The sequence below is a fragment of the Punctularia strigosozonata genome, assembly GCF_000264995.1.
Source record: "Punctularia strigosozonata HHB-11173 SS5 unplaced genomic scaffold PUNSTscaffold_20, whole genome shotgun sequence".
In the NCBI taxonomy this organism is placed as follows: Eukaryota; Fungi; Basidiomycota; class Agaricomycetes; order Corticiales; family Punctulariaceae; genus Punctularia; species Punctularia strigosozonata.
This window is the reverse complement of record NW_006767452.1, coordinates 208,322-224,102: the sequence shown is the minus strand read 5'-3', so window position 1 is coordinate 224,102 and position 15,781 is coordinate 208,322. Positions and strand designations below refer to the sequence as shown.

At 56.7% G+C, this 15,781-nt stretch overlaps 5 protein-coding genes across 5 annotated transcripts; 3 read left to right on the top strand and 2 right to left on the bottom strand.

Moving 5' to 3' along the window:
• PUNSTDRAFT_108833 (uncharacterized protein) lies at window positions 1-1,107 on the bottom strand. The gene is made up of 5 exons (XM_007388723.1): window positions 1,073-1,107; window positions 855-1,026; window positions 664-801; window positions 524-607; window positions 1-444 (listed from the first exon to the last, which is right to left on the bottom strand). The coding sequence occupies exons 1-5, from the start codon at window positions 1,085-1,087 to the stop codon at window positions 374-376; spliced, it is 480 nt and encodes a 159-aa protein (XP_007388785.1). The 5' UTR covers window positions 1,088-1,107; the 3' UTR covers window positions 1-373.
• Window positions 1,108-2,170: 1,063 nt separating this feature from the next.
• Window positions 2,171-2,800, top strand: PUNSTDRAFT_55839 (uncharacterized protein). Its single transcript, XM_007388722.1, has 2 exons — window positions 2,171-2,571; window positions 2,631-2,800. The coding sequence occupies exons 1-2, from the start codon at window positions 2,247-2,249 to the stop codon at window positions 2,639-2,641; spliced, it is 336 nt and encodes a 111-aa protein (XP_007388784.1). The 5' UTR covers window positions 2,171-2,246; the 3' UTR covers window positions 2,642-2,800.
• Window positions 2,801-6,018: 3,218 nt separating this feature from the next.
• Window positions 6,019-7,680, top strand: PUNSTDRAFT_55838 (uncharacterized protein). Its single transcript, XM_007388721.1, has 2 exons — window positions 6,019-7,361; window positions 7,415-7,680. The coding sequence occupies exon 1, from the start codon at window positions 6,045-6,047 to the stop codon at window positions 7,359-7,361; it is 1,317 nt and encodes a 438-aa protein (XP_007388783.1). The 5' UTR covers window positions 6,019-6,044; the 3' UTR covers window positions 7,415-7,680.
• A 521-nt stretch (window positions 7,681-8,201) lies between these two features.
• PUNSTDRAFT_139035 (uncharacterized protein) lies at window positions 8,202-11,471 on the bottom strand (the record flags this gene model as incomplete). The annotated part of the gene is made up of 2 exons (XM_007388720.1): window positions 8,202-8,921; window positions 8,982-11,471. 2 exons carry the CDS (start codon window positions 11,469-11,471, stop codon window positions 8,202-8,204), a joined length of 3,210 nt encoding a protein of 1,069 aa, XP_007388782.1.
• Window positions 11,472-11,882: 411 nt separating this feature from the next.
• On the top strand, window positions 11,883-13,359 carry PUNSTDRAFT_139034 (uncharacterized protein; the record flags this gene model as incomplete). Its single annotated transcript, XM_007388719.1, has 5 exons — window positions 11,883-12,728; window positions 12,782-12,998; window positions 13,058-13,092; window positions 13,144-13,160; window positions 13,224-13,359. The coding sequence occupies 5 exons, from the start codon at window positions 11,883-11,885 to the stop codon at window positions 13,357-13,359; spliced, it is 1,251 nt and encodes a 416-aa protein (XP_007388781.1).
• Between the last annotated feature and the right edge of the window lie 2,422 nt (window positions 13,360-15,781).

Genomic DNA, 15,781 nt, shown 5'->3' with positions numbered 1-15,781 from the left:
CCCTTTGAATTAGTCAATGCGTTCTAGTCAGGAACACGAAACAATAGAATTGTACGAATAGCCATACACTTCATCATCCTCGCCCGTCGGTCATCGATGCTACCACATCACTGTTAAGGCGGCAGGATATTCTGCTATAATCACGCCATCTTGCCAGTTGGGCCGGTGAATCCAGGAATGATCTTCATAATCAGGTCCGTGGCACTTTGGGTGCCGCCAATCTTCGTAGCAGCGAACGTCGAAGGAGTGGTCGACATCAAGCTAATCACGCGACACCGCGCATCAGCCAGACTCCATAGCGGCCACAGGTGAATTGCCTTCTCGTGAACGCAATCGATGGCGGAGGGGGATAACCTAGTGATCATTCAAGCTTTCAATCTTGGAGGGCGTTGATTTCATTGGTAGTCGTCTCCAGGAAAGCTTCATATGAGTCAGTGTAGCCGGCTGGGTACATCGTAATCAGTCTCAGGTCACAACGCAGAGGACTGGGCCAACGACTGGGGTCGGGGGACATCAGACGTACCCGGGGTCTTCGCAATCGCCCGATATCTTGCAATAACAACTCGATTGTGTTCTATAGCGGCAATCTGAGCGTGTTTGATGGTCCCTAGTTGGTGTGAGTGAGCCGACAAAATCGATGAGACGCAGGATCGGATGATCTACCGGAGACGTGGATGACGTTCGGGATCACGCGCTGGCCTTCGATGGAGTTCAAAAGCGTCAGAGCACCCCACGCAGTGCGTACATGTTCGCGGCCCACGCGAATTATGCAGAGACGTGTGGTCGGCGAGTAGTACTTGACTGCGCTTTGCGTTGTGAGCTCGCGTCCTGAAGAGAGGCAACACGGAACGCACCTGTCAACGAGTATCCAACTGCTCCCCAGCCCGAGTCCCCAAAGTTTTGCAGAACGCTTTGTTTCAGCGCAGCGAATATGAGTTTGCCGTTGAGCGTTTCTTTAGCTTGCACAGACGGGGTTGAGAGAAGGCCGTCGGGATAGGGTATGAATTCCACAAGAAGCCAGCGATTCTGTACATAAATGCACTATCTTCGCGGTAAGATCGGAGGAACCTACCTTGAACCTGACCATGGAGACCTGCAACAGGGGCGGTCGCTCAACTGAAGGACGCTCACGGACGCCCGGGGCGCTAGACATGATTTCAGACTCCGCGTCAAAATGTCGGGCTCACAGCCCACTCCGACTCCTTATTTCCCCGCCTCTACATCAAGCAACGGACATCATGACAGAGGATAGCATAGACTATCTTCAAAAGAAACGAGGACAATGGGGTTCCTGTACATTACCGTATACGTGCACAGGGATGGTGCACGAGGTGATGCTATACTTGTCCTGAGAGCGTAACCTAAATGCCATGACTCGTAAAGGTAATCTTCCCCTGTAGCTTCTTGAGCACGACCTCCTGAAGCTATAAAGACCCAAGGTTGCCGGCCTCTTTCTTTGCCTTCTAATCCATCGCACCGTCGATGATGAAAATTATACGCTATATCCCCGAGGACAGCTTCACAGCGTAAGCTATTGCTATTATACTTTCGATTGTCTGATCCGCGACGCTGATTTGCTTCTTCTCTCAAGTACAACGCAAGAGCCGATGCTATGCGACGAGCTGCGGACGGACAGCATGTCGAGCCCCAATGCAGACGGCTCTGACATTGTTATTTCCTGCCTCCACGGACCCAGATCCATGCAGGTCCACGCTATGGCGAAAATAAGGCTCTCCGTGAACAACATCGAGAGTTATCCGGACCCTAGAAGCATACCCCTTATCTCCCCGCTCTCTGAGACGTCGAAAACGTCCTCGCCCTTGTCTTCCATGAGCTACCTGCCGGACCCTGTCGACGCTCCTAGCGAGCAGGACGATCACGATACCGCTGGTGCACACTGTGGCGCTCACGTACCGCCGCCGGCGAACGTGTCTGTGTCATCTCTCGCGAGCGATACGCCATCGTTCAATCTTCCTCGGTCTCCGACCTTTTCATTTGACGATGTCTTCGCCGCTGTCAGTTCCATAGTCGGCGACGACGAGCCAACCACACTCAACCCGTCCAATCCTTCGTCCACATCAGGTATGAGCGGACGACGTCCCGGGGATATTGGACGTGCTACACAGCCGTCTCATTCGCCATCCCAGAACATCATCCGGCCGAGGTTCGGCTCGGTACGCAGAGCACGAGCGCTCTCCCTCTCGGAGGATAGTTTGGAGCCTCGTACACTCTTTCCATCCGGGCGTATGTCATCCGACAAGGAACCACTTCGTACTCGACACCGTCGATCAGCTAGCGATGCTACAGCCTTCACGCGCCCCATCGTCGACGGACCGCCACCGCAGTTGCCACCCGTGGAGACCGAAGAGCGCCGTCGCCACAGGCAGAAGGAGATCGATCGACTCATCGTCAACCGGAGAATGAGGGCCTTGTCGACCGTCTACGATCGCAAAGCGTCGTCCCCGTATTATCTGGTGGAAGAGGAAGATGCTCTTCCTTTCGAACTGTACCCGATCTTGTCCCTCACGGAAACCCCTGTTTCAGTAGAGGGTGGAACCTGCAGTTCAGGAGGTGAGCCTGCTGTGATGAGTCGCGATCGAATGCTCCGGGAACCGACTTTTGGTTTTCAGCTACTGTTTGAACACTCGATGACGTCTCAAGTCGATTGTGCAGTACGTGTATATGTATCATACGCGATGGAAGTGATTGGGGTGGATATTGCGGCTCAAGACCACCACCAAAGCGTGGTGGTCTTGAGAATCAACATCTTATGCCTGGATTAACGCTAGAGACCCTCTTGACCCCTTCTTGACCTTCTTTGTTCCTCTCTCCTATGATCTCCCATTTGCCCTAATATTCCAAATAGCTATCCATAACATGCTGTATCAACGGCTAGGTTGAGAGCGATCCGCACCCCGGTCGCTCTCCTCCTATCCGAATTGACTGATGATTTATTTCCAGATTCCTGACCACGCGTTACCGCCTTGTGGACTGTTCCTGCTTCGCTGTGTGAGAACGGGCAATTTGGTTGGCAAGTATGAGGTCAGGGTTTAAGTATGGGTATAACTGATGTGAACGTGTATCGGTAGTTACGGAGTCGAAGATCCTGCTTTGAGTGGCAAACGGAGAGCCAATGTTTTGATCTCAGCTAGCCGAGCAGAACGTTTCGCCGAGTCGTGCCCGAGCGATTACCGTCCTCGTCTTCGTCCTATCCTTCAGCAACATGAATCACCTATTCTGAACATGCTCGCGCCGCGTCCGGCCTAAGTACCGGTCCATGTTGTTAGGAAGTCTTCGTTATCGTCCCCTCGGCGTCCATTCTCAGCGGTCCCCCCGCCGCGCATTGTATCTGAGCCTATCCCGCGCTGGGGCGTGCGTCGACCGGTCTGGAATATATGATGCGGTGAACAAGCTCTCGGTGGCTTGAGCCTGTGCAGATCCGGAAGGAGAGAATGGAGGGAAGCACTCGCGGATTACACGAGGCCAAACGCGCGTCGGCCTTGAATAGCTCGTCCAGCATGCCGCCACGCACCCGACACCCTTAACTCTCCTACTCATGTTACCCGCCCCTCTCTGATTACCTCTATCTCCTCCTCCACCTGTATCATAACGCACACGACGTAGCGATGACGAACATCATGATTTCGCCAACCTTAGTACGTCCTGAAGCCCACCCTCTTTGTGAAGTCACTGACGGGGTTATCTCAGTATCCTGTCTCAGCTATACTGAAAACACCTAGGTCGGATGCGCAAACACTGCAAAGTGTGGCAATTGTCCTTGGCGCGGATGATCTCGACGAGTGAGTCTGGATGTTGCGTCTACGAGATATATCTGACATGATAACAGGATGTTACGCTCGCCCGACGTCGGAAATGAAGAACGACATCGTCTGAAGGACCTGGAGAACTCCATCGACTACAAGAAAGCCCGCAACTCGGCTCGTCGTTGGCGGACACCACGCCTACAAGACGTATTCCCCCTTCAGATTCCTCGTTCTCCCGAAGCGTGGACGGACAGCGTCTCGCCCGACGCAGTTCCTACATGGGACTTCGACGAGGATGATCCTCCGGACGAGGACGAGGACCAAGATGAGGAAGGTAGCGACGAAGACAGTGAACTCAACGACAACGATGACAACCTCGCGACCTCCCTTCGACAAACTGCGGATGACCACGCTACCGTTGCAGCAACCGAACAACCTGTTTCTTTGCAGCTGGAGACTATCCTGAACGCTGGCGTTCACACGTCCCCCCTCATTCGGCATGAATCTAATGGCGCCTCTCCTCTCACTGCTTTGGGAGACATGCCAAAGGGTTTCTCCTCCCCGTTGATGCAGCGCAATGTCAGTGCAGGAGAATTCTCCGCGTCGCCGGGGCCAAGCCACGTCGACCTCGGCTCAGACGTCTCTCCACTGCTGAGTACTTCGGCCATACCCTCTGCCGCACTTCCCTCGCCTGTCCCCCCTACGCCGGACCTCCTTGTTGATGACGATCATCATTCGGAGCTTGCGTCGACTCCGATTGCTGGTGAAGACATGCAGGAGACTCCAGTGGATGTCCCCCCTTCCTCATCGTCAAACGACCCTCCCGCTTCCTCTCCATTACTCGGCCATGATCTCGCCCCGCCACCCAGTCCCACCGGCGCGCGTCCACCAGCCCCGTCCGATGCAAGTGTTGACGCTGCGGAATCATCTTCATCTTCTACGAGTACGACACGACCTGTCGATACTGCCGCGGCCGCGGACACAACCCCTCACTCGTGCGAGGAAGAGGCCCAGGCCAACGCGATCAATGAAGGCCCCGACTTGAATAAAACTCTTTTTTCCGTCTCAACTTCCACGAAGGAGGCTGTTACATCGACGGATAGCTGCGAGGCCATTGTTGCCTCTCTGATCATGGGGCTCGAAGACAACACCTTCAGCCACGCGGTCTCTGGGTCTCTTCGATCGATCTTCGACTTCACCGTCACGCTACCGAATGCCAAGCAGCTGGATAAGATGATGAAGAAAGCTGCGAAAGCGCTTGAAGGACTTCATTTCGACGGATCGGAGCTCGTGGGCGATTGGATTGATCTACCGAAGCTGTTAAACCACTGGGAGGACTTCGTCCCTTTACCACCCGCCGAACCCTCAATTGGTGAGGATGCTCCAGCCGGCAACAATCTTCCTGGTGATCCGTCCGTCACCGACACCGAGCCATCGACGGAGAATGAGCGCGATCAGAATGTCGTGGAAGACGTGGCACCCGCAGATGAGACTACTCCGCGCGAAGAGCCTGTCGCTCTGCCGACCCCATCCCTTCCCGAGTCCGACGTCCGGGAAGCTGCTCCCGCCGGTCAAGAGTCAGTCTCGGAGGTTCTTGGCCCTGTTGATGAGCAGGATCGCTCTGAAGCATCTACGCAGACGCCGGTTGCTACGGAGGAGATTGTCGCTGCGAAAGTCACCATCACGATTGCAAACCATACCATCGAAGCAGACCGGCTCGCTCTAAGCACCCCGCTTCCAGATTCGCCCATAGACACTTCACCACTGCCGTCTGATCTCTTAAGCAAACCGCTCCCCGAACCTCCTATCGAGGCTATCGTGACTGTACCTACCCCGGCTTTGGATTCCGGGGAAAGCGCCGGCCAGTCAGCGACCCCAACGGGCGGCGAATCTAGCGAAGGCACGTCTTCTGGCGCCGAGGGCACCGAATCCGTTGAAGGCCACACTACTCCTCGCCCCTCAGGCACCCCGAGACCAGCCTTTCCGCATCCATCGGAGGATGATGACAATGCTGAACCTCCTGTCATCCTCGTCGAACCCCCCACTCCTGCAGAGGCATCACGGTCGTCCTCGCCGATCCCCGTATCAGAGGATGCTATACAAGCCGATACCGAATTTCGCTCGGAATCGGCGACTAGTGTGGACAGCGCGCAGGGATCGCCAGAGCTACACTCTTTGACGACGATGATCGGTGTACCGGAGCCTGTGACCGAATCATCGAACGCTCACCCCGCACCGTCGGAGAACGTTGCCGTCGTCGATCCCGCTATCGATGTGGTCATGCCTGAATCGCTCCCTGAATTGCAGGAGGCTCCTCCCTCGACACCTGCAGCCACGAGCACCCTTGACGTTAGCCCTAAATCGTCGTTGGATGACGGCCAGGATGAGACTGCAAGCGATGGCAGTAACGATACGCCATTGCGCGATGGAGCTACGGACGGTGTAGACACAGGCGTTCAGGCCCTCGTCGAGCAGCAGGACGGTAACCACCACCTCGAGGTTGAGTCACCGTCATCGTCGGACCCGCCTTCGGCTGACGCGCACCATGACGAGACAGCCTCCGCTAGCCAGCCTCAACCACCGGAAGATGTCGAACAGCCTGGCTCGTCCGACACTCATGGGGTCTTCGATACCGTAACGCACTTGCTGAAGGCAGGCGTTGGGGCAACAGTTGAGGCTATCGTGTCGCTTTCCCCGCTCGGGATCCCTGACTCCGGAGCATCGGCGGTGCCTTCGGTGTCCGAACTATCCTTCCCTCGCATCAATAGTGAGGCTCAGGGATCGGTCGATAATCTGGCATCGCCAACTAGCATTCCACTGCCGTTGCCCGATGGTGATGAAGCCGCAGCTTTGGGAATTGAGCCTGATACGCCCGTGGTCGAATCCGTTCCTCGCCCCAATGACACGGACTTGCAAAATCAACAAACCAGTATCGACGAACCGGAGGCTGCCCTCTTCGACGTGGACGATACGGGGCTGGGATTCGTTCCGACTTCCGAACGTGAACACACGCGTGTCCTGCCCGAAGATTCCGTAACTTCACCAGGATCGCCCACCATTCCAATCGGCCTCGCACTGCCTCCGGTTCCCTCCGTCACGTACGATTTCGACGAGATCTTCAAAGCAACGTTCGGCAACGCCACCCCGATTGACAGCGGTTCCGACTCCAACGGTTCGAGAGCCTCTCGACGTCGAAGCGCGCCGGAAATCTCCCTCTCCATGATCAGTACACTTCTCGCCGGCCATGAGGAGAAGTCCCAAAGCCCTCCGGTGGTCGTCGAGCTGAAGCATAGGCGCTCCAGATCTCGACCCTCGATAGCACGCGACGACTGCCCGTCAGGGCCCTTGTTCGGGAGCTCACAATCGAATTGGGAGAAAGATTTTCTGGCAGATCGTCGTCATCGACGCAGTGTAGGCGAACCCAACTTGCGCTCTCCTTCAACCATATCTCCTACCATCCCTTCGCAAGCCGCAGCCGATACGAAACATCACGTCTCGATGCTTTCCCCCATATCTGAAACGCCACCGCCCTCAGCAGCTGGCCTGTCTGAGTGTGGCATCATTCCCGATACCTCAGCCCGGAAAACTGAGCCCTAGGTTTGTGCCGATCTCTTTTTACGATATGCATGGCTCATTCAGTCGTCATGCAGATTATGCAGATACCCGTCCATGCCCGTCGCGCGCCTTGTCACGTAGAGTCAGTATTGCTTGTATAACTTATCAAGGGGTAGGTTCTGCACCTCAAGATCGCCACGAGCGATCTTGAGGGTCAGAATCTTGCGATTGATTATTTTACTTGTTGTACAATGTATGCCTGTTTTCGTCGGACTGTGTTGTCTCCATAGCTCCCTGTCTTGTTGGCTTGTGTTATCCCTGTCGAGTATTCTTCTGTAATAGTACTGTTTTGGCAATCGCGCACCTTCGACTCCGTTCCTTTCTTATGTAGAGGCTAAGGCAACAGCGACAGCCCCGATCGTTGTTGCTTCATTCTCTGCCCACCATCCTTTCGCTGGTTAGCCTACAACTCTGGTGCGTATTTCGTTGATGAACGTCTAATTGCACGGATACACGACATAACGTGGATACAAATGGATAGGAATAAGGATATAGGTGTCGCCGGAGTAAAGGTGTCGCATGAGAGTCGTGTCGGTGTTAGTCGTGAGTATGTCGTGTCGTGATGAAGCAATGAGGTGAATGAGCAAGAGAAATGTCATAAATATCAGCAAATGTTCCGTCGTGAATCCAAGCAGAGAGGGGAGAAAGGTCGTGTGCAAGGGCACGAGTGTTGAGCGGTTGATGCTCCGAACATCGACAAGGGTGTAGGGGCAGGAATAGCATCCGCGCGGCGACCGGGGACAGAGCAACGCGTAGACCGCAACAAAATTCGCAGTGGGAATGTGCTAAACCGAAGAAGGTCGCGGGGAAACTATGGAGGCATTAGACGTGCTCCAGGTCATTTTGTTGCCGTAACGTCGAGCGCATCGCGAATAGGCGGCTTGGAGGACCCCAACACCGCATCCCGTCTTCACCAGGGAACTCGGACCACGCGTCCGCGGGCCAGTCGCGCTCCTGGCCACTTGTCCATGGCACGCTTGGGAAGTGCATCACGATACCCGTAGACGGATCGGTGATGCTCGTATGCGTGGACACGGAGGAGTTAGTGGCAGTAGTGCCTATGGTACCAGAGACGGTGCCGGCGCGCGTCGAGCCGAGGAGCGGGGAGTGCCCGGTGGACGCAGTAGTAATGTCGTCCCCGGACGCTTGGGGTGACAGGTGCAGCGGTGACGACGGGAGGTTTAGTTCGGGCAGCCGTGGAACGCGGCCACCGACGGCACCGAGGCTGACATGGGGAGAGCGCAGGTCGGCGGGTGAACGTGTCCGTCGGCCGCGCTTAATGCGGTCATCGGACGAGATCGAACCTGAGTGCGAGAGCGTCGCGCCGCCCGTCTCGCCGCTGCTCCCGGACGGCTCCTGTGAACGGGGGCCAGAGTGGAGCGAAGAGGCAGAGCGGGAACCGATGCTGGCAATCGGGATGTACCGTCCTGACGGAGGTACCGAATCCGAGCCGCGAGAGGAGCCGGGGATGGAGTGTACATGAGAATGTAGCGAGCCTTGGTCAGACGTCTGAGTGCGCTCCGGATGAACAAGGACAGGAGCCTGTAAGGAATATAGTGAGTAAAATGGTACATGGATTAGTGGACATGAACGAGTGCGCACCTGCCCGAACGTCGTACGTCGATCATTAGCGCTCGCCAACGTCCTCCATCCACCAACAGCGCTGGGAGGGGCATCCTCCAACTCTAAGGTGATGCCGATCCCGCTGACCCCGCTCCCGACGTTGCTGGCGGCAGGACTGACTCCCTCGCGGCTCGAGCTCGAGTTGGCGAGATCGGTCCATACCCTTGGGCTCGGGATTGCGCTCGGGGCAAGGCCAGGAGGGAACTGGAGCGACTTCGGACGGGGCCGGTTGGAGTTGGTCGAGGAGACGGTTGAGAAGGGTGACGCCGGTCGCGGGATAGGCAGGTCAAGAACATCAACGCCCGGAGGGATCTCCGTCGGCGTGAAATACTGACTCTGGGTTGTCGGCAAATCCTCATAGGCGGGAGGTCCGGTGGTCGGCACAGCGGCATGAGACGAACCAGGATGATCGCCTCCGCGCAGATGGGCCGCAGTGGGAGTCGCCACGCCGGATGCGGGTGTCTGTCCGGATGGCGGCGTGGCGGGACGGGAACGGAACGACGCAGGCATCGGCGGAACGGGAGGGAAGGCAGTTGCAGCCGAAGTTACAGGCGTGCCGGGCGTAAGAGGACGGGATGGCGCGTCGTAGTAGATCGTGTTGCCGGAACTGACCGCGCTGCGTCCGCTCACTGTCGATATCGGGCGCTCGCCATCACCTTGCGCAACGGCCATGTACGAGGACGGTGGCACAATTCGCCGCCCGACCAGATCAGCGCCAAGCAAGCCTGCGCCGTTGCTTGATCCGGTACCGGCTTCCACGTCGTTAGCTCCAGGTGTGCGGGGCGTGTACCATGACGGGCGTGACGTGGGGCGTGACCTGTTTCCGGTCGCGCGAGATGAGGGACGGGCAGCGGCGGCAGTTGATGAACGGCCACTGGCACCAGAATCTATGCGCCTGAACCAGCTGAATCTGCCGATGCGCGCGAGCCCGCTCAAGCCAAGTATGCTGTTCGACGAAGCGCTGCTCACGCTCCCGGCACCAACCGCGCGTTCGTTCCCGCTTCCGTGAAGCTGAGGGTGCGCAGCGACGGGCGTGCCGTACGGCGTGTGCACTCGGGTGGCGGTCAGGAGCTCCGCGTGCTCGACCTCACCCGCATCCGAGTGTGGAATGCTGAGTGCGCTCCGCGAGCCGAAGGGCGTGTTTGCGCGTGAACCGCGTGAGCGTCGGGATGGATTTGGCGAGGCGCGGTCAAGGCCGGCTGGGGAGCGGCCAAGCCACAGTGCCGCGCCCGGGCGACGAAGGAGAGGCGCGTCCGCGTCTGGTGCCTCGTCGTGGTCGTGTGCTGTCGTCCCGTCCAGGTCGTCTTCGCCGTCTGATTGCGGCTGCGCGTCGCGCATGGTCTGTGCTTGTTCGTCTTCCTTCTGAGAGTGCCTCCTGGAACCGACGACGCCGACCTCAGGGTCCGAGTCCGAATTGCGCTGGGATTGAGGTTGCGTGACCATGGCGTTCGTTGCAGCCGCGTTGGTCAATTGAGCCTGACGCTCTCGCTCTTTCTCCTCGTCGGGATTGTAGAACGCCCGATCCTCCATTGCATCCACGTAGTACATTCCTCCATCATCCCCACCCGAGTCGGATGGCCTGAGCACGTGCGGGGGAACGGTCACCAGCCTCGCACCGCCGATCATCTCCATATCCGCTCGATTGCTCCTTTGCAAGAACGGGTCCTCCTCTCCTCCGCCCTCTCCTGGAGACTGGGGACGTTCTCCTTCGATGCTATGAGTCGGTGAAATGGGCGATTGCAAGGCTGACGGGTCTTCGGGGTAGATCATCTCCCAACCAGTGCCTAACGGGGCTTGACGTTGGCGGCGTCTGCGCCAGCACAACCAACAACCGATGAGGAGTGCGGCGATGAGGAAGAGTCCGGCAACGCCACCGACTATGGCCGCGATCAAGGTAACTGTGCGCGAATGGGAGGTGTGACCGGAGACTGCGGTTGGAATAGCGGAGGACGAAGAAAGTGTTGACGGCAGAACGGGTGACGAAGATAATAGCGTGCCGGTCGGTGCAATGCTCGTTACAGGGGCTGTTTGCGAGCTCGGTATGCTGGATGTGGACGGGCCGATAGAGGTTAATGACGTCGTAGCGGATGTATCGGAGGCAGTGTCCGAGCTTTCCGAAGCCGTCGGTACGGTCGTCGCTACGCTGGTGGTGGTCGCCGGCGCGGAGGTAGGTATCGCTGTCGTGGTCGTAATGCCCGTGTTTGGGATGCCGATGGACGCTGGTTCTGTCGAGCCACCCCATACCCAGTCCGGACCGAGCGGTATCTGTCCCCAAGCAGTCAATCCGACCGTACGTAATCGAGCAATTTGCCCGTGCCAGCTCAGTCGCAGAGGGAGACTCACGCTGGGTCCGAAGTAAGTCAACGGCAGCTCTAGCGTCACTTCAGCCGTTGCGGTCGGGTTTCCCGCAGCGTCGGTAAAGGTGCTGGTGGCAAGCGTCATCCATGGCGGGAGGTCTTGGCTGGCCATCGGGGCAGGTGGGAGAGTGTGATTGGGTAGCACAGATAGATATAGGTCTTATCGCAATTGAATAACTGATGTATGCGTTCGAAAGTGAATGACAGTGGCTGGAAAAGGGAAGCGATCTGCTTGATAGACGTTTGAGAGTTAGTATGCCTTGTCCACCGCGTGATTGCTCGCGACGTACCGCGTTATTTGGCCCTTTTGTTTCGTGGGCCGGTCGTTAGAGGTTGTGCGGATAATATGGAGGAGGGATGAGCGGACGGAAGGAAGATGGGATGAGAGTCGAGACAACAGAGAACCCAGGGCCGAACAGAACCAACTGAGTTCGAACTCTCGCGTGGGTGCACGTGAGCATGCAGGCACCTCATGTGCCTTTTCCCGCGGTCTTCTCCTGACTTGCTTTCGTTCCGCACCACGATGAGCAACCGCAGCCAGTTTTTTCCCTCTCGACCTCCGTCTGTAGCTGGTAACAGGGACGCGGCGCTAGCTCCGGATAAAAAACCCATGCCGCCTCAAAGGCCGGCAAGCGCAGCTCCTACCCGAGGCGCGTCCGCTGACCCTCAAGCCATGTTACACAATATCGCACCTAAACCTTTCAACATTGCCGGACTCGTGAAGAGGATGGGCCCGCAGACTCATCATAAAGCTCAACAACAAGGCTCTCGCTCTCGCGTCTCTAATTCTTTTCCGTCGTTGGAGCAGGGCGGCATGGCTCCCCCACAGATTCATTCTCCTCGCGCCTCCTCTGCTCTAGTTTCGAATGGACTTCTCGGCGGCCTGCTCGATTCTCCGACGATGCTACCTTCTCCGCCATCCCGTCACGATATAGCATCTGGCGCCCCTTCTGACTCTTTTCAGCAAGCTCGTCCAGGACCTATGCGTCCGCCCTTCTCTGAGAACGATCTTCAAGTAAACAAGGCGCATACACCTGGCCAGGAGACGCATACATTCGTACAAGCAACGCATATATCCCATTCGGAACGATCTCTGGCTCACGCTGGTTTGCACTCGCCTATTCCTGGTGGTGGGATGCGCTCGACGCTCGCTCTGCCCTCGACGGACGGATTATATGCCCTTTCCAGCGGCCAGTCATCTATCGGACCTGCCGCTCACAGTCATCGCGGCACACATCAGGAGGTCAGCTACGCTCGCAAGCGCTCTCACTCTCAGCGCGAGGGTGACGACGACGACGACGAACTGCTTTATCCGGACGAACCCGAACACCCAGGAAAGCGCTATCGTCAAGACCTTCCAGACGAACACGTGAGTCCTCTTCCTCTCGTCCTTATCTCTGACAACGCGTCATGGCTCGACAGCGCGACTACTCCATGGCCCATGATGGTGGGGCTGGCGCTCACCATCATGGCGCGGTGATCGAGCCTCCGCCGACGCCTGACATGTCGGGCTCCGATCTCGCTCGGATTCTGAACATCGATATCGATGTCTACATCGCGCAGCATCTCGGCGCCTATGAAGGCAACAAGCGTCGCTGGGCGGAGGCTTCTCCAGCCGAGTGGGCCGCAGGTGCAGATGGTGAATCCGCTTACCGCTCGCACAGATAGCAGGCGGCTGATGGATTGCTGACCGTGTAGAGCTGATCTCCGATTTCTCGAAACTGCTCGATACGGTACGTGCGTTATTGCTCCAAGCCAACCTTTCGCTTACGCCCTTACATTAGGTGAAAGACCATATGATGTATGTTATATGCTTTCTCCTACGCTGCCCTGAGCGCTCTACGACTGCATTTCCTGCACTTAGATCCAAGGCTCGGCTGTACGCCAAGCTTGACCGGTCGATCAGCACTCATAAGGACAAACTCGAGGCACGGAAGAAGCTGCTTGACACGAAGCACGAGGAGCTTGTAAGATATGGCGGCGGCCTCAACGGAGTTTGACAGCACCTGCTCCTGCATTGCGGACAGTTTAATGTTGGACGAATTGTATTCTTGTGCGCATCGCCAGCTCGCTGTATATGTATCTCTCACGTGGTTTTACTGTTCAGACATTATCAGTTCAGTGATGTGCAGTGAAGTCGCTGTGGATATAGTCGCGCGTGATCGGCCATCCCTGACCGGCGACCATCCTCATACTAAGGTAGCCGAAATGAGCAAGGCGTCAATGAAGAACGGCGACTCGTACGTGCTCACCTGAATACTCATCCATATGTAAGGAGTGATGTGAACGAATGTGACAGGAATTCGCAAATACATCTGGAACCCTTAGTCCAGAACGGAGAAAGCGCAAAAGACGTCATGCCCCGCATGCCGTGCCTCTGTCACGACACCCCGCTTCCGCGTCTCCTCGGCTTTCTTCCATCTGCTCGCGGTGCCTTTTAGCCATTTGCTGAACGTGCCCGCCTGGCGACTGGACACGCGCCGCCGTGCCGCCCTGGAGAACCGCTCGCGGCACCTCAGCACGAAAAGTGCCTTGACGATGGCGTCGAGGTTGCGCTGCGGCAAGTAGGTGAAGTCAAGGAGATGCAACTCGGGGTTGACGCTGCGGAGTTCGGCGAGGATCCAATGCAGATCTGGCGAAGGCCGGGTCGGCAACGCAGACGGTATGGTCGATGGTGGACGCGACGCCTCCGCGGTCAGAGCATCAAGGAAGAACGGGCTGAGCTTGAGCGGTTCCGGAGTGAGGGAACGGCATGCTAAGCTCAGCGCGGCGGCTGTGCGAAGACTCGGCTTTCAGGATGGGGAAGTGCGTGATGTCTGACAACTCACAGCGCAGCTCAGGGGGCATCTCGGCGCGCACGTACGACCTTACTTCGTCCGTGAGCGACTGAAACATGTGATCTTGTTCGACGTCGTTGCACGGGTCCACAGCCAAGCCCATTTCAAGGCAATCATGGACATGGCTCATGTATTGGGCCTTCCAGCCGACCTTCGGTGGGTCTGGATGGCCATCCGACCGCAAGAACAGTGCAAGATCGGAATTACTTTCCCATGCGGGATGCCGTAGAAGTTCGAGCCATGGCAAGACCGAAGCGTATCGCTGGTATGTCGGAAGAACTTCATTGTGTGCGTCGTCGGGATACGGTGGAAGTGGCTGAGTATGCGAGTATATGACAGGTGTAGCGATGGATGAAGCTCCGACTACCCTCGCGGCATGAGGGAGACCAGTGTGCTGTATCTCAAGCATTTCTGTGGAGGAATATGCGAGGTACTGGCCTGGAGTCTGAAGACGGTGGGTGACCTTGGTACATACTAGGGTTGCTATGTATACGAGGCTCAAGGAGTCTATTTGTCCCAAAGGATGCGCTTTCAAACTTCGACGCCATCATGCGAGGAAGGTGATAGGATTACGAACGTATCAGTGCGTATGGGGCATTCGCTCGCAACTCTGATGAATCTAATCATGAGGCAGTCATTTGAACCGTGAGATGTGGTTTCTCTCCGTTCGAGAACCGCTACTGCTCTGCGCATGAACTGTTTGAGTGCAGTCCCGCCGCGTGAGATGCGAGCGCACCAATAATCACTAGTGCACGCCGAAGGCGATGTGAGAAAGAGAGTGAACCATCGCTGCGCGATCCATATGCGTGCCGCTGCAGGCCAATGCTGGCGTACGTACCTCACATCAGATGCAGAACTAGCCTCGGGCGAGGACCGCATAACACGAGGTTCAAAACCGGGCGCGGTGAGAGTCCCTCGTACGAAGCTGATACATGAAAAGCAGAAGCCCGTAACCATGCTCAGCTTGCGGCGGTTCAGAACGTCCGCAAATATGAAAAAACGCCGCTGCTGCCGTTCACCAGGAGCGTTTCGAGGAGTTGTGCTCGCCAACCATTTTCACTATTGTGAGCGCTGGTGGATCATGGCGTCATTCAAAGTCGAACTGATAACAGCTCATTATTTGGCAGCAGCACACATACTACGAGCAAGCGAGCCTCGCGATGCTGGCGAGGGAGCACGACACCACTTCTGCCGACGCCGTTTTCCATACACGCTTCATGAGTATGAACATAAGGTATACGTCTACCAGATGCGAGAGGATCGCGAAGAAAGCGGAAGTGGATATCACGGTTACCCACGTGCACCGCCCAAGAAATGGAATGTATCATTGAATCGGATCGATACCGCCCCATTCACAACGCCACAACGCTGCTACGTACCTCCCATGGTTCCAAATCGGGAGGCACAGCATCAGCATACCTATCCTTCTCTCGGCTTCCAGTCCTATTCCCCGAAGTCAACTGATAATTAATAACCTTTATAACTAGGCAGGCCATCTGATTATCTGCGCTCTTCTTTTTACGACCATCTTGTGGAGGTCGCAACGAAATCGCGCAGTTATCGGGATATTTCACTTACCGTTGTG